The sequence below is a fragment of the Ricinus communis genome, chromosome 10 (genome assembly GCF_019578655.1).
Source record: "Ricinus communis isolate WT05 ecotype wild-type chromosome 10, ASM1957865v1, whole genome shotgun sequence".
Classification (NCBI taxonomy): domain Eukaryota; kingdom Viridiplantae; phylum Streptophyta; class Magnoliopsida; order Malpighiales; family Euphorbiaceae; genus Ricinus; species Ricinus communis.
Window position 1 is genome coordinate 13,298,069 of NC_063265.1, and position 23,083 is coordinate 13,321,151.

The following is a 23,083-nucleotide window of genomic DNA, read 5'->3' on the forward strand; positions in this document are numbered from 1 at the left end:
ATTATGCTGTAATCTCATAGATTATATAGACTAATCATGAGCTTTTAGATATCAACTTTTTTCTTTTTATTTATTAAAATGGAGTTTAGATATCCATCCTTTTCCATTAGATTGCAATTATTCACTTCTTGTCAAGAAATTTAATTTGATGACGAAAGGGAAAAGAAAACACAATACCCATCTCTACATTATTGACATCCACACCAACTTGCATATATTAACATAAAAAGTCTCTCCAAAAATGAAGGGCAGGAAGATTAATTGAAAAAGCCCATCATCACTGAGTCAATGCCTTTCTTTTGTTAATCCCCCCCATAAGCATGGATTTTCAAACCTTGGTATAATTGTGAAAGCAAAATAAGAGGGGCCAAAGTGCTCTCCATTCACCCTTTTTTTTAATGGCCTAGATTTCCATACATTTAATTTTTGTTTTCCCATTATAAAAGCAAGCATAAGAGCCCATATCAACACAACCCATTCCCAGTATTGTAGGATAACTTAAGATAATATGTTCTATTCAAATTGGGAAACTTCCACCTACCTTATGAGAATAACTGCCCAACGAACACAATTAACATTTCCCTCCCCATCCCAACCGGTTACTTCATGTTCTAACTCTCTTTATTCTTTTTCTAAGGCATTATTCTGAATCTCTATAAGTGATAGCTGTCATAGATTAGTTTCCAGCCTATTACATCATGAGATAAATAATCCTGAATACGTTTCCATTAAGTCACAGAATATGACACATATAATTAAATAAATTTAAATTTAAATTTAAAATAAATACTTATTTAATTCATAAGTCACAAAAATAAACATGTTTATTAAATAGGTCCATAAATTAATAAAAATATACTGTATACGCATAAACACATTTAAATATATTTATTTTCTCTTTTTTCATATAAATATATCATCACCATCTTCCTTCACGGTAGAGTTTATTAAGCTCTCGCAAAATTAAATGGCGGAATAATACCGGGGTGTAGATGGTCCCACAGTACTAACTCAAGAAAGTGGCCCTACAAATTAAAAATAATACACCCAAATAAAGAAGAAGGAAAACGACAAAGTAAAAAGGAGGAGGAAGTAGACAAACCATGGCAGCACAAGCGAGGTTAAAGCAACAAGAAGGGGTTACAGCTTAATAAGGTGCGTGTGTGTGTGTTTTTGGTGAGAGTCTCTGGTCCCCTGCAATCTTTGCTAGCCTTTCGCCGTCTTCTGCGTCCACTTGGCTCCTTCCTTCTCTCTCTTGAAAACTTGAGTTCTTCTCTTTCTTCGAGCTCAGTTAGGAGCTTTTTAAAGATCCCAACTTTTTTTGGTAACTTCTATTATGATTCACAATCAAAGTTTTCACCATTTCTAATGCATTTGGATTAGCATACTTTTGCTTATTCGAGAAGCTCTGATTTCCTCAAATTTCTCTTCTTTCTTAATTGATCTGTTATTGAGTTTTTATTGGTTGGTTACTGGGTTGGGAGGATTTTTGAGCTGTTCTTCAAGTTTCAAGTTAATTGCTTTACTGTTGTTTACTTTAGAAAATCTGATGATCTGGGTTTTTCTGGTTTTTAATTTTAATGATTAGAGAAGCCAAAAAGATTCATTTTCTGCTATTTTTTAAGCTTAAAGCAGCTTAATTTGGAAATTTTCTTTTCTATTTTTCTTTTTTAAAAATTTCTGTAGGATCTTTAGGAGCCATTAAAGAATAGGTTTGACTGGTACTTTATATTTAATTATAGGTTTTATATTAATATATCTCTTACTGATTACTGATAAGGACTGGTGTATTTAAAAAGAAAGATTATGTTCTGTAAATTCTATAACTGTAAAAGTAGCACTCTTTCCTTTTCTTTTTCTTTTATTTTTATCCTTTTATTTCCCTTGTCAGTTATACTAACTGGGATTGTCTTATAGTGTGGGGTTTTTGTCGAGTTTTTTTATGTCTTGAAAACTCGTTGGCTCCATAAATGTTTTCCTTTTTTTTTCTTTTTTAGGTTCTTTGAACTTGTGCTAGAGTTAAAAGAGTAGTGTTTGGAAGGTACCAATAATGGTAAGTGATTCAATTTTGGGGAGTGTTTGAGCGAGAAAAAGCGGTGCCAACCCTTTCACCATGCCTCTATCTGAGCTAATATGTCGATTGTCTAAAGGAAAGTTTGATTCTTCCTCTCAGGAGAAGAATACAACTTGCTCAACTGATCTATCTACTGGGTAAGTTGGATTTGTCAACCTTTCTTCAGCTCTTTCTCTTTGTTTTAAGTTTACCGTATTCTCTTCTTATGGATTATATTGATTGCTTTTCTCTGTTGTCTTTTCACTTTTTGTTTCGTCTCCTTTTGTTCTGGTATGGTGCTCTCAACACAGACCTGAAAATGATTTTCTTGAGCTAGTATGGGAAAATGGTCAAATCCAGTCCAGTAGAGCTAGGAAAATTTCTAATGGAGTACAATCTCAAACCTCCAAGTTTAGGGATAAAGATATTAGTATTGGCATTGGCAATGGCAACAACACAAAAATGGGAAGGTTTGGGGCCATGGACTTTGGACTAGATGAAGTTCCTATGTCTGTTCCGTCTGTTGAAATGGGTTTGAATCAAGAAGATGACATGGTTCCTTGGTTGAATGATCCAATTGATGACTCTTTGCAACAAGATTATTGTCATGAGTTTCTTGCTGAATTATCTGGCGTTACTGTAAATGAACATGCCCAGAATAGTTTTGCATCATCGGATAAGAAAAGTAATGGTAATCAATCAGTTAGAGACTCACATACTGCCTCTGTACATAATGGCTTGAGTTTAGAGCAAGGGCACATGCCAAGGGTTTCTTCAGGAAGGGATGGTGATGCAACTAGGTCTAGAACTACTGCGAGTCAGTTATATTCATCATCCGTGCAGCAATGCCAAGCATCATTTCCACATTTTAGGTCCCGAATTTCAGCTAATAATGCTGAGAGTACAAATAATTCAACCCATGTTGCTTCTTCTGGGGATCCAATACGAGGTTCACCGTCAGGAGGTGGTTTTCCTAGCATAAAAGCGCAGAAGCAAGTTCCAGTCTTAGCCACTACTAACTCCAGTTTGATGAATTTCTCACATTTCTCAAGACCTGTTGCTCTTGCTAAAGCTAATTTTGAAAACATCGGCACAAGGGCTGGTTCAGGAATATCAAGCATAGAAAGAATTGGAAGTCAAGATAAGGGTTCAATTGCAAGTAGTAGCAATCCTGCAGAATCCATGCTCAATGAGACATTTAGTGGTTTAAAAAAGGAAACGAGCTCTCGTTGCCGTCCTGTTATGGTATCATCCAAAGTTGATGATAAACCATTGGACCATAGGCCTGCTGAGGAACCCCTTCTAGCAAAGCAACCTGAGGCTATGGAAAATGACTGTAAGAATGATAAAAATCATTGTCAATTTGCTGCAAGTGCAACAAAAGGATTGGCAGATGGTGAAAAGACTGCAGAACCTATAGTAGCTTCTTCTTCTGTTTGCTCAGGGAATAGTATGGAGAGAGTTTCAGACGAACCAATGCAGAATTTGAAAAGAAAACACCGAGAAACAGAGGAGTCTGAAGGTCCTAGTGAAGTAAGACTAGATATAGGCTTCGCACCTTTCATTTTTGCTGTTCTTATTCTTTATCTCATTCTTCCATCTATCGATAAAATCGATATGTGCAGGATGTTGAAGAGGAATCAGTAGGTGGAAAGAAAGCAGCTCCTGCTCGAGGAGGTACAGGGTCAAAGAGAAGCCGAGCAGCAGAAGTACATAATTTGTCTGAAAGGGTGAGCAAGACTGCTTTCAAGATTTATCAGAACAAACTTTTCTTTCTGGTATTAAATTGAGAGTTTTTGAATTACAATTTTTAATCGGTTTCTATTTGAACTTCACTGAACAGAGGCGAAGGGATAGAATCAATGAAAAGATGCGCGCTCTACAAGAACTCATACCAAACTGCAATAAGGTGGTTATCTGAATTTATAGTTTTCTTTTATTTTACTTAACTTTCTCCTCTGGTCCACGGAATTATATGCTTAGCTATAATTTAGAGGATACATACCTATACAAAGGCTTGGCCTAGTCAAAATTGCATTAATTAAACTACCCATGTCTATGAGAGCTACCTGGACTGACTTGTGTTTGCTAAATCCCTGATATAGTTGAAAGTTTATGGAAATAAATTCTCCCGGCTCTTCAACTATAGAACCCTGATATAGTAGCTAAGACTGGAAAAATAACTCCTTTCATCTCTACCTCTGCTGACTAATACTTTCTTTCCCTATAAGGTGGACAAAGCTTCAATGCTCGATGAGGCTATTGAGTATTTAAAGACTCTTCAGCTTCAAGTGCAGGTAATACTTTTTCCGTCCTTCTCAAAGTTTTGTCTCTTATGTTACAGCAATAGGATAATCCACTAAATGCTTGGGATCATCGGCCAACTTTGTGCAGATTATGTCAATGGGAGCTGGTTTATATATGCCATCCATGATGTTGCCTCCAGGAGTGCCTCACATGCATGTTGCTCATATGTCCCAATTCTCACCCATGGGAGTGGGAATGGGTTTTGGGATGGGTATGCCTGATATGATTGGCGGTTCTTCTGGATGCTCTATGATTCAGGTGCCTCCTATGCATGGGGCACACTTTCCTAGCCCACCAATGTCAGGGCCAAGTGCTTTGCATGGAATGGGTGGATCTAATCTGCCAATGTTTGGGCTTTCTAGTCAAGGACATCCAATGCCATATCTATGTCCACCTGTAATGCCAATGTCTGGAGGACCACTTCTGAGAACTACCTTGGGACTGAATGCTGGAGGGGTGGCAGGTCCCACGGATAATTTGGACTCAGCCCCAGGTTCTAGTTCAAAGGACTCAATTCGTAATGTCAACTCACACTCGATACAAAATGGTGGTGCCAATAGTTCAATGAATCAGACATCTACTCAGGTTTGTGAACTTGCTATGAAGTTGCATCTCGTGTGATAAACAAAGTGAAGCCTTAAACATGTATAAATTTTAAACCAGACTATTCTTTTATAGAAAGAATTGACATGTTTTCTCTCCCCAGTAAATGACCCTCTTTATAACTCATGTTTGAGAAGAAATGCATTAGATGCAGAAGCAGACCCTAAAATTTACATATAAATATTGCAGTAAGGAAAACTTGACTTTCATCTATTTGGTCGAAAATTTATGTACTTCAATTTCTTATTTCCTCGTTTAAACTATTGTCATTTGGCTTTTGTTACTTGCGATTGCTTGAAGAAAAGTTATTGTTAATCAACAATCAACAATCATTTCCTCCATTATCATCCAGTTTTTTTTGTTTTCTCTAATATCTGTTTGATGCTTGTGGATATTTTATGATTATTAATCAAAACATGGGAAGGTCACATTTGTATGGAGAAATGTGAATTTGGACAGGAAGTCCTTATGCATTCAGTACGATATTAAACATTATGGATTTAAGGGGGGGAACCTTTTGGGAAGTTATATTGTCTACTTAATCTGAGATGTGCTATCCCATTAGTGCGCCTGAGCCTAAGAAAACTTTCATTATTTTGTAATGCCAGTGCCAAGTGACAAATGAACGTTTTGAACAGCCTGCTTTGGTGCAGAGTAGTGCTCAAGCCTCAGAAGTTGATAGTGGAGCTCTTAAGTCAGCTGATGAAAATGACAATGCGCCTAGTGAAGCTAATGGTAAGCATGCACTTGCAACCATAGTTAGCCACACTTGCTATTTAAATTGATGTGGTTCGAAGGGTTAATTCATTTTATTTGCAGCAGATTGTGACTGACAGGCACTTCTGATCATCATCATTAAGAGGTGAATCGATCTAAAGATCAAGGCTTTTCCTTGTTCATGGCGATTTGGGGCACATATGAATGTTTCAGGGGGATGGGAATGGGATGGACACTGAATGAAGTTGATTCGTATTGACGATCATATTGAACTCTAATTTCAGGACAGTTAGAATCCACAAAGATTTTGGTACGTTGAGGAGACTTTATAGCCCTTTCTTGCATTTGTACATCCACTTACATATCAGAAATATGTTTCCTAATTTCTTTTTCTGTAGACCTTTCAGTACAAATTCTTTAAATTAATGAAAAAATAATTCGAATACATCTTGTGCAACTCTCTCTATCTACCTTCTGTTGTGATGTAATATGCTGTTCTCGTGTACGAAAAAATAAGACAATAGAAATGGCAGCTTGGCATACTTTCCACCCCTCTTCTGAATCTGCACGATGGTCATTTTGACAGTTCTAGCACAATACAATCAGGAGAACCTAGGTAAGAAAATGTGAAAACCACAAAAGCATTATCTAGATGTTTCCAATATTCTAAATTCATAATTACTTCCCCATAATCTTCGTGTATAATGGATTTTGTCTTTAGTGTCAGTCATCAAATTGATTCTGTCAGTGCTGTAGGATTAGGATGAAACTACAGTGGGAACTGAAACCCTATTCAATAGACTAATTTAGTTATTAACAGTTCTATTCTATCTTATTATATTTTCCTCCTCCTATAAAAGTTGACCTAAAAATCATGCAAACACCTACAGGGTATGACAACTACATTCCTGTGAAGCAATGATCAATCATGTTAATCTGCAAGCATGGCCTTGCATGAGACATTTCAGGTAACAACGCTGAGGATGAAAAGGATGCCAGATCAATATCCATGTACAAATCATACTCCACTTATATATTAAGTTGCTTAAAGCAAATATTTCATTTTCGACATGACTTGGACTAGAGTCCTAGTTTTCTTTCCATCAATTACCAACAAAAGCATCATAAAGAAATTTCCTGATAGCAGTAACAGGTTGACGAGGAATTTAAAGAAGTGCAAGGAAAAAAGGATAGATATTTAAGTAGCAGAAACCTCAGGTCAACTTACTATTGAAGTACAACGAGCACATAAAATATGTAAGAATGACAAACTGTATCTACAAATCAATCTTCACAACTGGATAAGTTTTCTGTACTGTCATAATTGAAAATAGCCAACAAACAGCACACAAGCAATACATACTACTGAAAAGAATAGGGTGAAATGTAGGAACAATGAGTTTTAACACACAACTGAGTTCTGTATATCACAAAAGCAGATTCCACAACCTTATGTTCACGCAAACTGTTTCCTTCCCTTTCAATTATTTGACTTTAATATCATCCTTGGTATCAGAGGCGAGGGTCTTCGAGCTTGGAGATTTCCCGATGATAGCTTTCTTTGCCTTCACCAGTGACTGTTTCACCTTTGTTAAAATGTTATTTGATTGCTTTTGATTGGGCTTGGCAGGAACTTCAGTTGGCAGGTCCCTGGATGTTTTTACATCATCACCACCCTTGGTAGACTCCTCAACATTCTCTTTCTCTAACTTATCTTCGCCCGTATTTGCACTTACTTCTTTCACTGCTGAATCTTGGGATTCTTGAACGGATTCAGCGACAGTGGTAGTGGTTTCATCCCGTTTTACCTCTACATCCACGTCATTTCTGGTTTCAACTAAAGCTAGTTTCTCATCTGTTAAGTTCTCTTCTCCCTTGTTTTCTACAATAGGTTCAACACCTTTACCTGTGATTTCTTCTTCAAATGATCTTTCAATAACTTCAGCACTTGAAACAGCATTCTTAACATCATCCACTTTAATTGGCTGAGCTACTTCTTCATTCAGCACATCTCTATCTATAGTTTTGATAGTATTTTCCTCTTTCTCCTCATCACCCTTTTTTATGTCCACCTCTGCCTCTTTTGATAACACTTCGGCTACAATAGTCCCCTCGCCTTCCTTTCTTCCATCCTCCAGAGCAGCCTTCACTGTGACATCAGGAAGAGAAGATGTGCAAGATTCTGCTTCTTTACTGGCTTCCTTTTCCTCAACAGATGTGCTATCCTCCACTTTATCAGCCAATGATCCTTCTTCTGTCAAAGTTTGGCTAACTTCTGGTTCTCCATCTGCTTTTACTTTGACATCAGACTGGACTGGTTCTGTTTTTTCATCTTTGGACTTTAGTTCAACTTCTGCAACTTCAGATTCTTCCTTTGGTTTCACCTTAGCTTCAGGATCTAGCAATTTTGGCTTCTCAACTTCTTCAATTACTACTACTTCAGATTCTTCCTCCAATTTCACCTCTACTTCAGAATCTAGCAATTTCGTTTTTTCAACTTCAGCCGCAGCAGGTTGTTCCTCTGGGACCACAACTTCAGGATCTAGCAATTTCATTTTTTCAACTTCAGCCGCAACAGAATGTTCCTCTGGTTTCACCTCAACTTCAGAATCTAGCAATTCTGTTTTCTCAACTTCCCGTGCAGCAGATTGTTCCTCTTTTTTTACCTCAATTTCGGGATCTAGCAAATTTGTTTTCTCAATTTCGGACACAACAGATTGTTCCTCTTGTTTCACCTCAACTTCAGGAGCTGTTGATTCTGGTTTACTTGCATCTTTCACCACTTCTGACTCTTCAGTATCTTTATCTTTTACTAGAGCTGCTTCTGGTTCAATCACAGGAAGAACTTCCAATGACTCTTGTTGTTCCTCAACTACTTCAACAGATTGTATTTTCTCAACTTGTTCTGTAACTTCAGGTTGTTCTTTTGGTTTTGTTTCTACTTCAGGAACTACTGATTCTGGTTCAACTTGTTCTGTTTCGGATTGTTCCTTTGGTTTTGCTTCTACCTCAGGAACTACTAAATCTGTTTCAACTTGTTGTGTAACTTCAGATTGTTCCTTTGGCTTCTCGTCTGCTTTAGGAACTACTGATTCTGGTTCATCAACTTCTTTGGATGCTGCTACTGAAACTTCAACATCCTTCACAACTGCTTCTGATTCTTGGATAGATAGAACTTCCGGTGGTTCCTGTGGTCTCCCAACTTCTTCAACTGATTTTAATTTTTCAACTTGTTCTGCAGCTACAGATTCTTCCTCCTGTTTGATGTCAGCTTCTAGAACATGCATCTCTGGTTTTTTAACTTCTTTGGACACTGCTTCTGAATCATCAACATCTTTTACAATAACTTCTTCAGATTCTTTGGAAGGAAGAATGTCTGATAGCTCCTTTGGTTTCTCAACAACTTCAACGGAAGGTGCAGAAGCATCAATTATCTCAGGTTGCTCAAGTTGCGTTTCCACCACAGATGCCTTTGCTGGTTGCTCTAATACTTGTGCAACAGATTCAGTAGTTGGTTGTGTGACTTGTTCGCCATTAACAGTGTCAGCTACTAACTCTGGATCGCTTTGCCCATGTGAATGAGGAACAGGATCTTTCTCTGCCTCAATTTTATCTTTTCCAGGAACATCCACAACTGAATCATGCTCAATCTTCATCTCAACTGCTGGAGGTTTTGTCTGTTTATCTTCTGCCTCTTCTTCCAATATAGATATCTGCTTTGCCTCACTTGACAGTTCCTCAGTTTCACCTTCTTTAACTTCCTTAGATAAAAGAACAGTTTCTTGTTCCATAGGCTTTACTTCTCCAATCACCTTTGTCTCAATTGGCTGCAATGGATGCAAGATTAGCTATTAACTTAAAGGATGCAAAAGATCAGAACTTCCAAGATTTCAAAATTAAAAAAGGTGAAGTAATGGAAAGTGGAAGTAATTTTGTCAGTGGAGAACATTATGAAAGATTAAAAAAAAGAGTAAAGACCAATCAATTATCAAAAAAATGCAATAGTGGAAAGTAAAAAAAAGGCAATCAAGCACAGGAAATGTCACATTTCCATCTCTCCAGGGCCACTGCATCTCAAGTTGATAAGAATTTCCAAGACTGACCCAACCTGTATGATCATGGTCACAATTTTTCTTATATATATCTTTTTAATAATAGAGGAAAAGATGATTAAACACTTTTTTTTTATAAAAGCATAAAGATACTTTTGAAGTTTCCAAATGTTGACTGTACATATATACCAGAATATGATGACCAGGAGGACTTTCAGTCTGTGGCATCCATCACTGAACCTTGTCAGCAGTAAACTTCTCTCATAATACTAACAAATAATTTCTTGAGTTTGTTCTTCAAAATATATCATTTCTATAATTCCAAAAAAAAGAAAGAAAGAAAGAAACATGCATATGTATTTGTATATGTATGAGCATGTAGGAACCATGCAAATCCCAGTTGCCATCATCTGAAATACCTTGTACTCATAATCAAGAAAATCTACTAAATCAAAATATGACAAACTTCCAAAGGTTAGACTATAAAGTTGGATCCAAGATTATAAAGATAAAACTTAAGAGTTTTTTCCAGATAATTCTGACAGGTCTACCTATTAATAGTAGAATCCTTTCCACCAAAAGAAAAACACTCATCAAAGATTGATATAGTACATGGTATATAGATGTTAAAAATACATATCCTACCATATGCAACACAAAGGAGAATCTGAATCAAGTCCATAGAGTGAAACAAACATATTCTTTTCTAGAGATAATACTATGCTTGCATATGTTTGAACAAAAGAAACAAGAGGAGAAAAGGACTAAAGAAAATCAAACTTGGGTTCTTGATCAAAACACCAAAAGAACACATAAAAAGTTGATCACAAGTTATTCATATAAAAATTTAAGAAATAATAACAACCATCGAGAACTCTAAAAAGAAAGTTGATCACTTAGTACAGTTGTGTATATACACGCATGTATGTAAGACATACATACCTCTTCAGGAGTAGTAGTAGTGTGGAGTGATGATGTTGAAGATTCAGAAGTAGCCATGAGCAATTGAAGAAGCAAAGAGAGAGTGTATGTGATATGATCTTTCAAAAGTATGCAAGTAAGTTGATAAGAGATTCTTTCTGAGAGAGAAAATAATAATAGTAATGATATGACAGAAAAGGAAATTGGGAAAAAAGAAAAGATAACAGAGTTGGCAAAACTGACCAAAATTAAATAAATAAAAGAAAAGAAAAGAAAGTAGCAAGAAGAGAACAGCAAAGAAAGCAAAATAGTGAGTGACAGACTGTATCACATGATCAATCCAATATGAATGATTAGGATTCCTATTAATTTTATTTTACCTTTTCTATATAATAACTTAGAATAAATAACAAATCAAGACAATAAAGAATGGGGTTTGGTTTGGGTTCTGGTTGGATGATTAGGAAGTTTATTGAGCGAAAAAGAAAGAAAGTGGAATTTGCTAATGGCTACCAGACAAAGGTCTTTTCAGAAGGGGACCATTTCTGTTACTCCTATACTATACTTATTATATATAAATATACACACATAGAGAGATAGAGCTTTTAGGCTGTTCCATTGCATCCTTAGATGAATGACAGGTATTTTAATATTTTATTTGATTTATTATACGACGCCGTTCTGCAAAGGAGTGCGTTTAACTAACCGCCACCTCCATGAGAGAAGCCAGACGCGCCATTTCATTTCAATTTTCAAGTGTTTAGCCGTTAAAGGAATGGAACGAGTTTTCGGGCCGGTAGAAATGATAATGGGCCTGGTATTGCTGAAATAATTCCCCTTGTGTTTTCTTAGTGTAAATCTTATTGGCCCAAAATTCACAATTTTGATCTGTATATGGAAGCCTTGAATCCAATGATAATGCTGGGCCATTAAAATGATAATTTTTCATGTTGAATCTACTAAACCATGAGATTTAATTACCTTGTCCATCTTAAAGAATAGATGTGAGTGGTATGTCCAGTTTGAGGTATGGGCCCTTGAATTGATCCAACAGCACAGTGTTAAAAGGGAAAGAGATCAGAAAGAGACAATCAAGCTAGGCCTAGAACTAGAAGAAATGATGGATTGGATACTGGAGTGGAGAGGCAGTGAGCATTTCTTTGTATGTTCCTATGTTTGTACAGCTTTGATTAGACACAAACTTTTGATCAGAAAATCTGTTCTGTGGCAAAGCTCTTTGTGGAGACTGGACACACAAAAGTTCCTCAATCACTCCATTTTGAGACACATAATCCTCTCTGATAAGATCCACCCCACTGACATGTCTAGCAGTTTTTATTTTTCTTTTGTTGGGTTTTTTCTCAGGAAAAGAAACAAGAAAGAAAGAAAGAAAAAGAGTAATCATGTAAATGTGGCAAGAAAGTTGACTATCATTTCCCACTATATGGCTAAAGCAAACATGTCATTATAGCATAAACTATGGAGACAATTTCAACCAGACAGACACAAAGCTCTTTCTTTTTTAATAATTGATAGGATTAAAGGCCCCTTAAGCCCTTTTTTTTTTTCTCCTTTATCATTGATGTTGCCTTCTAATTAAAGTCAATTTCCATTATATTAATCTCTGAAAACTTTTCCTTGTGTACTGTTAATTGCAAATACTTTCTGCAATTTAGAAAAACATCCTATGATTTACTGCTTTTATACTTGACAATTAAAACTATTTTTTTTTTGGTATTTTAATATATTGTTAAACGCCACATGTAAATTTATATTTTAGTGATGACTCATATTAAATATATATAACATTATGTAAAATTGAAGTAATAGAATACTAAAGTACTAAAAGAAATTCATTATCATTATGTTTATGTAATGTGGGTTTCACACGAAATATCAAAAAAAAAAAAAAACTAAAAGAATAAATGACGAAATATTTAATTGATTTAAAAGTGTAACAGCATAAGTTTTTTTTTTTTTTATATATAATCTGTTTATCTAGTTAAAATTACTTGCAAACTGCTTTTAATGTATATTTATGAAACTATGATAAAAAGAAAAATAGAAAATCAGGGCCATATAGAAAGAAATATAGTAATAAAGAATAAGCTAAACAATGATTATTAATGAGATAATAAGGTTCTATTTATGGTAATTAAGCAAATGGGATGATAAAGACGTTCATATAATTTCAGTCATCATCATTTGTTGCTTTGACAAGACAAAAGTTGAGGCAAGTTTAGTTATGAGTTAACTGAAAACTTATTAGATATCCATGTGCTTATGTTTGTTAATGGGCCAATCAAGAATGATAATAATACATTAAGGTCATCTCACGAGGACCCCTCCCCCTATTTATTCAATCCTATTACGTTTCACTTGCCTAGGCAACACAATGTGAGATGTTTCTTACAAATTCTATCAACTCCCCACTTACCTTACTGATGCCCTAATAATAAAACTTTTCTCCAAATAATGAATATATAAAAATATTTTAATATTTAATTATTTAAAATTAGTAAATACTGTCACAGGTAAGTTGGGGTTTAGCCCCGGCCCATATGACTTGAGTTCAATCCACCAGAAATCCCTTGCCAATACAGGAATGCTATCCATATTTAACTCCCACCAAGACTTTGTAAGCAGGAAGTTAGTTAATTGACCTGGGAGTTTCACCCATTTGAACTGCTTTTCATAGTCCTGTAATAAACTCATCGCCTCTGAAATCTAGTTATTAAAATATAGGTTTCGACGGTTAATTCATTTAAACTTAATTTGTTTCATGTCATAAATGAATTATTTTGTTTTCGATGTAAATAATTTACACCATCTATTTTTTATCAGTGATTGATACTGTGATTAATTGAAAATGAGCGCAGTAGAAATGTTTCGTATAACTGCTTGGCATTATAAAATGTCATTGCGGTATTGTAAATAGCTACGTGACTATTGTAATATCTTCCAACATTGTATGATGAGTGACCCTAAATTAATAAGGGTACTAATTTAATTTAAAGAACAAAATTATATCGGAGGCGCGCATAATTGATTCAAAATTAAAATTCATGAATTATATGTAATTTTATATTATTTAACTGCTAGGCGTATAAAGTTGCCAGCCCTATCTAGGTGTGCTCTGGTGGCTACATCCTTTCTTGCTAACTTGTAGGCATGACATCCTTTGGCAGGAATAGCATAGCATGTATGGCGTTTGATAACTTGTAAGCAGAGGGAAAAACTAAAAAGAAAGAAAGAAGGAGAGAAAATCTGCAGTAGTGATTTAAGGGTGTAGCCTAACTGCAGAAAGGGTTAATTTTGTGGGTAAAGCAACAAATAATGCCAGTTCCAACTATTAATCTTCCAGAAAAGATTATATTGTTGATAATTATAGTGGAAAAGGACTTAGAACATGAGTGTGATGCCACTATTTTAAGAGTAATAGTTGCTCTTTCTTGTCAATTAGTTGTCTGTCTAAGAATCAACTTAGGAAGAGATGCCTTTAAGGATAATGGAAAAAGGGTTCTCTAGTTTCAAGGGCATATCGATTATGTCCCCCTCAAATTTAAAAAAATGACCATTGGATTGTTATCTTCCTTATCTTTGCTGTTCATGAATCTCGATTCACATACTTCCCATCAATAATACACACTTAAGTAGGCCATTATGCTTCCCTAATTATGTCTATTTTTGTCTTACAAAGATGTAATTATGATTTACACCTTGTTTTGAATTATGATTTATTATTCAAACTTCACACTTGATGATGAACCTCGAACCCTGCATGTGGCTTCAAATTCAAAGAGACAGGTCTTAATGACGCAAGACTTCTTTCTGCAGAACTCATAAACTCTAAAGTTGGCAGCAACTCGAGCAAATTCCCCAAGTGAGAACTTCTATTTCATTTGATCACTTACTGATGTAATTATATCTTATCCATATTCATACTTATGTTATGTTCTAATATGATTTTACTGAGTTACTTATTTAATTGCACAATCCAATACATAACACGGTTCACAAAACAGAGGAACCTTTATCAGGAAACACCTTTTTTTTTCTTTTTCTTTTTCTTTTTCTTCTTGCAGATTAACCCTTTTGTTCAGATCAAAGGTTCTTTCTTTTGCTTTTCAACTCCGAAGACAATCCAAGTTATTGATGGTCTCAAGGCCCTACAAATATAGTTTGCTGTCACATATCCTAATTAGTGAAGTCCCACAAAACAATTCCTTAGTGGTTCCTAATAAATGTGTTCTTACAGCAGATGAATTCTGAGGGGACCAACATGGCCACCATTTTTCAAGTGTTTCAGATCAATAGTTTATCCATCTCCTTGAAGGAAACCCAACTCATTAGCAATATTATGTGACAAAAACACACATCAAATGGTTTTAGAGCTGATTTGGATTAGATTTGTTGTTTAAGCATTGTATGGCTGCAGTTATTAGCGAACATATATTAATATCTTTCTTTTTCCCCCTGTCTTCGTCGGTCACCGACGAATATTTTTGTGGAAATTATACTTAACAAATGTAAAACCATATATATATATTTGAGCCTAGTGAGAGATTTTGGAAAGGAATTATATATGCAGTATTTAGGATTAACAGGGAGAATTTTTTATTTTTATTTTTTGGTTTCAAATCTTTGAGAAAGATTGTTATAACAGAGAAAAGCTGACTTCATAAACATACAGCAAAAAAGAACATTAAGAAGTAGAGGTAATGGAACAGTTAAGTGCCTCGTGAAAGCAAATAAAGTTGAATTTAATTTTCTTTTTAGTGGAAATTAATTAATCATTCAAGGACATTGATTCATTCCCTAGAACTGAAGCAACAAAAGTTTGAATTGAAAGAAATAAACAAAGAGGGCATCTTATCATCAAAAGCTAGAGTAAACAATAGTTTATAATCATAAACAACTCAATTTATTAATTAAAAAACTTAGCCACCCAAAATGGCATGCATGGTTGGTGTGTATGAATCACAAAATGGCTTCATATTCATAATTTATCACAATTACGATTATTAAATCTCTGATAAAATTAAAAAAATAAAATTAACGTACAAAAAATAACAGTATGGAAGTTAAAATTGAAAAAAAAAAAAAAAAAAAAACTGAAATGGGTAAAGGTGAAAAGAAGAATTAAGAATAAAAATGGAAAGAGGCATAGTTGACTTCAAAAAACAGCTCATAAGATAAGCGTACGACCGCATAATGAGGTATGGAGATTACAGGCATCTCTTTTTATTATTATTATATTAATTATCCAATTTTGATGTCTGAATTAAGACATTGGCATTAGGTCAAGGGGAGGAGAAAGGAAGAAGGTTCGTTATGTTAAGAACAAGCAGACAGGCTATCAAATTAAGATTTATTATTGTTTAACTCTTCATTATTGTTGTTATTATTGAAGGTTCTTTCTCCAAAGTCTTAAACGTGTTTTAAGGAAGATAATTAAAAAAAAAAAAAAACTATAACCCTTTTATATTTATATTTATTATTATTATTATTATTTTCTTCCAATTATACTTTGTGTTTATATATGCCCACATGCATACCTTCTCCAAGAATATATTGTCATCCATGCATACAGACAATTAAATAATTAAAACTATAAATATTATTAAGCTCTCCTAACAACTACATTCAAGATATGTAATCATCTGAGTTCTTGATTTCTTTTTATTTTATTTTGTAAAACTTTTAATTTTAGCTATATACTTATTCCTTAATTACTTGTCAATTTTGTCCTTTTCTGCTTTACATGTAATATTAATAATGATAATGAATATATAATACAATATTAATAAGACTTTGGGATATTATATGTTCCATCCAATGAATTTAATTATCTCCTCTTAATGTATAATATATACATCTCAGCAATTGCCTTATGGTCTGTCTTTGTAGACATTTCAAGAATGGGGTTGTGCAATAAATCCATAGCCTCAAGAAAGTTCAAATACAGATATGGCTGTTGTGTACAATTAAATTAAATAATGTCATATTAGGGTATATGCCAGTAACTTGTAATAATTCATCAGAATTTGTCTTCATTCAAGTATCAGAAATACATTGCTCATATATATATGTATAGAGAAAGAGGACAACTACATTATTGCAATTGTCGTCTTTACATATACACTACTTTACTTCCTGATATTATTTTGACTTTACCTTCTTGTACACAATCATAGCACTTGTGCAAGTCAGAAAATAAATGAGGAACATATCTTTCTATTTAATTAAATTGCTTGAATTTTGTTTTTTGGTTTCAATTATGATAGATGTAATCAAGTTCATGGATGGAGATAAAACTCTAAATTCCAATGAACTTTTGACTGAGTAGTAACTTAAATCATCTCTTAAGTTGTGAATTTGAGGTTTCAAACCTCATTTGGAATTCATTTAACTAATCAGAATTTCAAACTCGACACTTTCTGCATTCTTAAATTTGATACCTCAATCTAAATGCTACTGGAAAATAAATTGTACAATTTGGAGGGTTTTCTTAGAGAAAGGGGGATACCCTAAATTCTATAATATGACCACTGCATCTTAATTATGAACCTCGCAGAACAGTCCTGAATATTGGAAAATTACCCAAAAAGCAGAAAAGAAGAGAAGGATGAATATAAGACCGAAAGGTACACGAAGCAGAAACAGCTAGATAGAGCTAATCAAGGAAGATTATTAAAAGAGAGGGTAGCAGAGAATTCAGTATTTTTCCACATATAAAACAAGACTCCAAAAGGTATTCAGATATAGCTTCTGCTGCTGCTATCACCAATTTAATGCAGTGTACTAAATTTGCTTGTCTTAACTAATTCTGGGCATTTCTTGTTTACAAAAATTCTATCCATTTCTAAATTCTTGTGACTGATTTTGTATTAGGAATCTTAGGGTAGACTTGGTTCAGAAATGGGTATTGCTTAAAACTCAATACCAACTTTAAAAAGTTCCTAATTTTTATAATATCCTATTTGCAAAAATCATTAAATAAATAAATAAACATACTATATGTTTTGATTGTTATATTTGTCTGATGTTGGCTTCTCTGCGTCACTAAAACCATTTTTTACTTCAGTTCCTGAGTGTAGCAATTTTACTAGTTGAGTGATTCCATCAATGAAATATCTGCCAACGATAGTCCCCACCATTAGTACCATAATCATAAATTCTCAAAAATTTGACACAAACTCAAAATTATTGGCAAATGCATTCTCTTCTTTCATGTGTTTTCATCAGAGCCGTCCATTGGGATGATGGAGCCCCTTTTTGGTGGTCCCCCATATTGCTGACATGGATTTAGTGACTAAAGAAGGAGGAAAAGAAAATATATTTCTCTTTTGCATAACTTGGAAAATCATGTATAAAATTTGAATCCACAATCTTCAATCACCTTCTTGAATGTGACTTTTCTCCTTGAGGTTTCTCCTATTAATATTGATTCCCTACCAAGCTGCCACTTCATTTTCTCAACCTCCTTATCATTATCTCTCTCTCTCTTTCTCACTCTTCCAAGAATCCATTTTCAAAGCCTGTGCTCTTCTGTTGCTGACACAAAAAAACTTGCCACTTTTGAAAAGTTCTCTCTTGATCTTGCCAGCATTGCAGCAGGTTTTTTTTTCTTCTTTTCTTTAGTTGGATATCCACACATGGGTAGGCATTCTTGCTGTTACAAACAGAAGTTAAGAAAAGGGTTGTGGTCACCTGAAGAAGATGAGAAGTTACTCAATTATATTACTAAGCATGGACATGGCTGTTGGAGCTCTGTCCCAAAACTAGCAGGTTTATACACTTCTTTTTGAAGTCCTTTTTTTCCGCTAGTACAATACATAATGCAACAAAGGTTGTCAGGATTTGTACTATATATGCCTCTTCCCTATCTTTTTACTTAATGATTGTTGCATGTTGTGTATATATCGGCAGGGTTGCAAAGGTGTGGAAAAAGTTGCAGGTTAAGGTGGATTAATTACTTAAGGCCTGATTTGAAGAGAGGAGCATTTTCACAGCAAGAAGAGAACTTGATCATTGAACTCCATGCAGTTCTTGGCAACAGGTATATAATCTTGTTCTTTTTCTTTTGTTGTTGTTTAAAGATTTATTGTTTCATTTTTTTTTCCTTATATTAAGCTTATATTGATAATAAATTGTTGCAATTTCTTGGTTATTTGCTGCTTGTTTTATATCAGATGGTCTCAGATTGCAGCACAGTTGCCAGGAAGAACTGATAACGAGATAAAGAATTTATGGAATTCTTGTATTAAAAAGAAGCTGAGGCAAAGAGGCATTGACCCAAATACTCATAAACCTCTTTCTGAGGTTGAGAGTGATAAGGAGAAGCAGAATTCAAGTTGTAAGAATATAGAGAAATCATCTCTTGTGTCTAATGAACTGAACCTGATTGAAGCAGCAGCAGTAGCAAATTCAAAACCATCTACTGCTATTTCTTCCAGTACAAAGATGACCTCTAATAATGATAGCAGCAGCAACTTGACACCAACTCCACCAACTCAAGAATTCTTCTTGGATAGATTTGCTAATGCTACTTCTCATGAAAGCTCCACAACTACCAGTTGCAGGCCATCTGATTTGGTGGGGTATTTTCCTTTCCAGAAACTGAATTACAGGCCTAATATAAGTCTTTCGTCTGTCAATCCAGATTCTACCATCTGCTTTAATCCAAATTCCTCTTCTTCTGAAATGATTTCCGAGTTCAATTCCACACAAAATATTCTTCCATCCATATCAAGCTCAATCTTTCAAACTCCTATTCGTGTAAAGCCTTCAGTTAGTCTTCCATCAGAAAATCATTCTTGTGATGTGAATGGAGTTCAAAGTTGGGAAGCTAGTAGCTTCAGTAACAATAACGGCAGTAGCAGTAATGGAAGCACTAGTAGTATTGAGCTTCAGAACAACAGTTCCTTCTTCGAAAACAACACTTCCTTTTCTTGGGGGCTAGCCGATTGTGGAAAATCCAGCCAAGAAGCTCATCTTCGCTCGCTCGAGAATGATGCAGAAGAGATCAAATGGTCTGAATACTTAAGTAGTACTCCATTTTTTCTTGGAACTGCAATACAGAACCAAACATCTCAACCTATGTACAGCAATGAAGTTAAACCTGAAACACACTTCATAACACAAGGGTCGAGCACTAGTTGGCAACAAAATAATAATCATCATCATCAACAAGCTTTACAGCCATCAGATATCTACACAAAGGATCTGCAAAGACTTGCAGTCGCTTTTGGACAAACTCTTTAGGTTGTGTTTAATTAACATGTGCAGAGCCTAATTCAATTAAAGTCTTCTTTTTGTTCTTTTTCAGTTTGAGGGACGGATTGGCAAGAAAAACAAAAGAAAAAAAAAATGTCCTCTTTCTTCTACAGGTGTGTGCTATAGAATTTTTCTTTTGAGTTTTGTAAATGTGTCTGATACAAAAACAGTTGAGCCTTTTGTTACTAAATATTTGTGATTTGAGCCAAATTATAGACTGTTATATGTTATTTTGGCCATTAAACACTGTAGCATTTCTGAATAAGGCTCATTCAGATACGGGTTCTTTTTCTTTTCCATTCATATGGTTTAATACAATTATTTTCTTTTTAATTTTAATCCTAAGCGAAAAGAAATTCGCTTTATTATAAACTAATACTTATTTAACTGCTAAGAACCGCTGCTGCTGCTGATGCGATCAGCTCTATATATATTATTCAATTCAGAATAGAATTTAACAATAATCTCCGCCATTCCTTCGCCTTTTCCGAATTGAAAATTCTGCAAGGATTTTTGACTATTTCAGCAACAAAAAGATACGAGAGTATCTTTTAGTTTTCTGGAATCCATATTAGCTTCAGTACCATCTATCCATCCTTTTCTGTATTCATATCCTTTTCAGAATTACTAATAAAAATTTCAATAACATGTATATGCTTTTGTATAATGCAAAACTCAAGGGACCATTATTCTTAAATGGGTGTCTATCACTGTCTCCTAGAGATATATATGGTTTCACTTTTTTGACAGCCTTCTTTAAGTCATTTCCCATTTTCCTTCAAGAGACAACCGTTGAAGACAAGAAAATTATAGTTGTCCTTCTCTGGATTATATTACCTCCTCCATATCCAAAAGGTTTCTTCACATGCTTATTATTATTATTGCATAGTAAATTAAATAATCAAAGTGAGAATAATTCAACTAATAGACCAGTAGTGGAGTGTCCACTGTCGTATTGTATGAGATGAAGAGTTTTAAAAAAAATAAAAATAAAAAACTAAGTCCAGTTCTAGTCAGTCGATAGAACTTGTGTATGTGACTTTCAGTCTGATAAGGGTCATACGTTTTTTCCTTCTTGCAAAGCTCTTGAGGGTACTGACATTATCTCAGAAGGGCAATGGTTGAAGCAACAAACTGCCAATTAAACACTATCTTTTTTAGGGCAACGAGGGTGAATTTTTTTGAAAAAGAAAAAATGTACAGTATTGAATTATATAAGTTACGAAAAGGAATCCTGACCGTTGATCTTATTAGGACATTTTTCTGCAATGTCCTTGATGTGGGCCTGTTCTTTTACTTCTTCTGTGAAGAATAGTAAAAGGGGTCCCTCCAATATGGGCATCTTTTGATGGTGAAACTTTAACAGAGGAATTTTAGTATTTTCTTGCAAAAGCCAAGAGGATTATGCAGTGTATATTCAGCAGGAGAAAGTGAAATGAAAGCCACTATGTGTCTTCTATGTTTCATCTGTTAATTTTTTAGTGAAATATAATTACTCTTAAGAGTGAGAGTTCTTGGTTAGGTACATACCAAAGAGATGCAGTGTGTGAGTAGTATCTCGGGCAACATATTTATTTTCTTTTGTTCAATAAATACTGTCACATTGTTGTTTCTTGTTTGCCATCATTTACTGGCTTTGTTTTTTACTGTTCTGACTTCATGTGCATTGAGTGGATGCTTTTATGGTCACCCTTATAATTACCATTGCATGAAAATGTCTCTAATTATTTTTCATAATTATAAATTAGGAGTAGGCATATAAAATTATGTTCTATTTTCATTATTTGATAATTTTCAGTATGTGATTTTTTTTAGATAAAAAGTTACATATAATTACAAATCCTGACAAAAAAATATTTTTATCGTTAAAAAGTTTTAATTGATAAGGATTTAGCCGTCTTTGCTTCGATCAACAATTATTATCATATTTTTCGTGTTTGATAATATAAATTTAGAATTTAGCAACTCAAAATGTCATTGTTTAGCTATTAAATCGAAAATATCGAATCAATAACTTCTTTAAAATTACAATTTAATGGTCAAATATTGGAATTATGAGTTATCAAGCTACAAATTCATGTTATCAAATACAAATAATGTGATAATGATAGCCGATCGAAATAAAAGTAACTGGATTCTTGCAAATCGAAACTTTTTAAAGGTAAGATATTTTTTTATCACTTGTAATTACATATTTTTTATTATTTGAAAAAAAAAATACACATACTAAAAATTGCCAAAATGATAAAATCACAAGATATTTTTATATATTTAACCCTATAAATTAAAATCAGTTAAGAGTTTAAATTCATATTCGAATCATTATCATTCTCGAGTTCAAATTTGAGAGAATATAAGTAATAAAAGAAAAAAGAAAGAATTATAAATCATGAAAATTCCCCGTAACAAGATTCTAATATATTAATGGTACATATCAAAAATTAATTAGTGGGTTACCATTTCTTTCTCTTGCATGCGACAAGAACCTTCATGTTTGTCCATGTGCAGACATACCAAACGAATAGCCTTCTTCAAATTAATAAAAGAAAAGAATAAAAAGTTCAGTTCTCTTTCTTTACAAGAAACTCTTTATAGTTATTTATTCGTAAACCCCTTCAAACACATGTGATACAAATTATTGGGTCTTTCTATTGGGGACCTACAATCATGGGTGCAGAAAGAGCACAAAACAGCCATTGTTTTATATATAGAGAAATGGCAGGAAGTGAATTAGACGGCCAACAATGGGGTGGCAAAAGTTTTGATTCCAATTATATTTTTAAACTGACTTTCCTACAATAGAAAATTAAAACCCTAATACAATCTTTACTTCTTAATTTTTCTTTTCACCCTTTCTTTTTCAATAAGCGTAACAATGATGGCGATGACGATGACAATGATTAAGATACGCAAAATAGCATTATCAAGAACTCTTATATGTATGTCAGGAATTTCATAAACTTGGCATAATACAAGGGGATCATTAAGTCAAGGTGATTAAGACTAAGACACAAGTTTCAAATAAGATCTGATGGAGAGATTAGAGAAAGGCTGATGGGTAATATATTTATATAAATATAGTAGCATTTGCAATGAAAAGAAGGGTGAAATGTGGTCAAATGATTTTGTGATAGTGATATAAATGTCAGAT

General features: G+C 34.1%; 3 protein-coding genes and 1 long non-coding RNA gene across 14 annotated transcripts; 3 read left to right on the plus strand and 1 right to left on the minus strand.

Annotated features, from left to right (window-relative positions):
• Positions 1–945: 945 nt before the first annotated feature.
• Positions 946–7,004, plus strand: LOC8274969 (transcription factor PIF3). Of its 11 annotated transcripts, XR_007214443.1 has the most exons (10): positions 1,164–2,211; positions 2,365–3,586; positions 3,679–3,783; positions 3,897–3,962; positions 4,285–4,350; positions 4,448–4,945; positions 5,572–5,698; positions 5,783–5,990; positions 6,571–6,691; positions 6,828–7,004. XR_007214443.1 is itself a non-coding variant. In XM_015715015.3 (9 exons), exons 2-9 carry the CDS (start codon positions 2,114–2,116, stop codon positions 5,794–5,796), a joined length of 2,196 nt encoding a protein of 731 aa, XP_015570501.2. In that variant the 5' UTR covers positions 946–1,155; positions 1,998–2,113; the 3' UTR covers positions 5,797–6,125. The 11 variants fall into 11 exon arrangements, 7 of the variants coding, with proteins under 7 accessions (XP_015570501.2, XP_015570503.2, XP_015570504.2 ...); XM_015715015.3 differs by lacking the exons at positions 6,571–6,691; positions 6,828–7,004 and adding an exon at positions 946–1,155 and having other exon boundaries at positions 1,998–2,211; positions 5,783–6,125; XR_001534742.3 differs by lacking the exon at positions 6,828–7,004 and having other exon boundaries at positions 6,571–6,751.
• On the minus strand, positions 6,957–10,906 carry LOC8274970 (uncharacterized abhydrolase domain-containing protein DDB_G0269086). Its single transcript, XM_002512542.4, has 2 exons — positions 10,675–10,906; positions 6,957–9,507 (listed from the first exon to the last, which is right to left on the minus strand). The coding sequence occupies exons 1-2, from the start codon at positions 10,729–10,731 to the stop codon at positions 7,165–7,167; spliced, it is 2,400 nt and encodes a 799-aa protein (XP_002512588.2). The 5' UTR covers positions 10,732–10,906; the 3' UTR covers positions 6,957–7,164.
• A 3,090-nt stretch (positions 10,907–13,996) lies between these two features.
• On the plus strand, positions 13,997–15,116 carry LOC125368658. The gene is made up of 2 exons (XR_007214367.1): positions 13,997–14,536; positions 14,912–15,116. It is a non-coding gene; the product is annotated as an uncharacterized LOC125368658 (long non-coding RNA).
• Positions 15,117–18,066: 2,950 nt separating this feature from the next.
• LOC8274971 (transcription factor MYB61) lies at positions 18,067–20,265 on the plus strand. Its single transcript, XM_015729152.3, has 3 exons — positions 18,067–18,444; positions 18,586–18,715; positions 18,849–20,265. Exons 1-3 carry the CDS (start codon positions 18,312–18,314, stop codon positions 19,918–19,920), a joined length of 1,335 nt encoding a protein of 444 aa, XP_015584638.1. The 5' UTR covers positions 18,067–18,311; the 3' UTR covers positions 19,921–20,265.
• Positions 20,266–23,083: the final 2,818 nt, after the last annotated feature.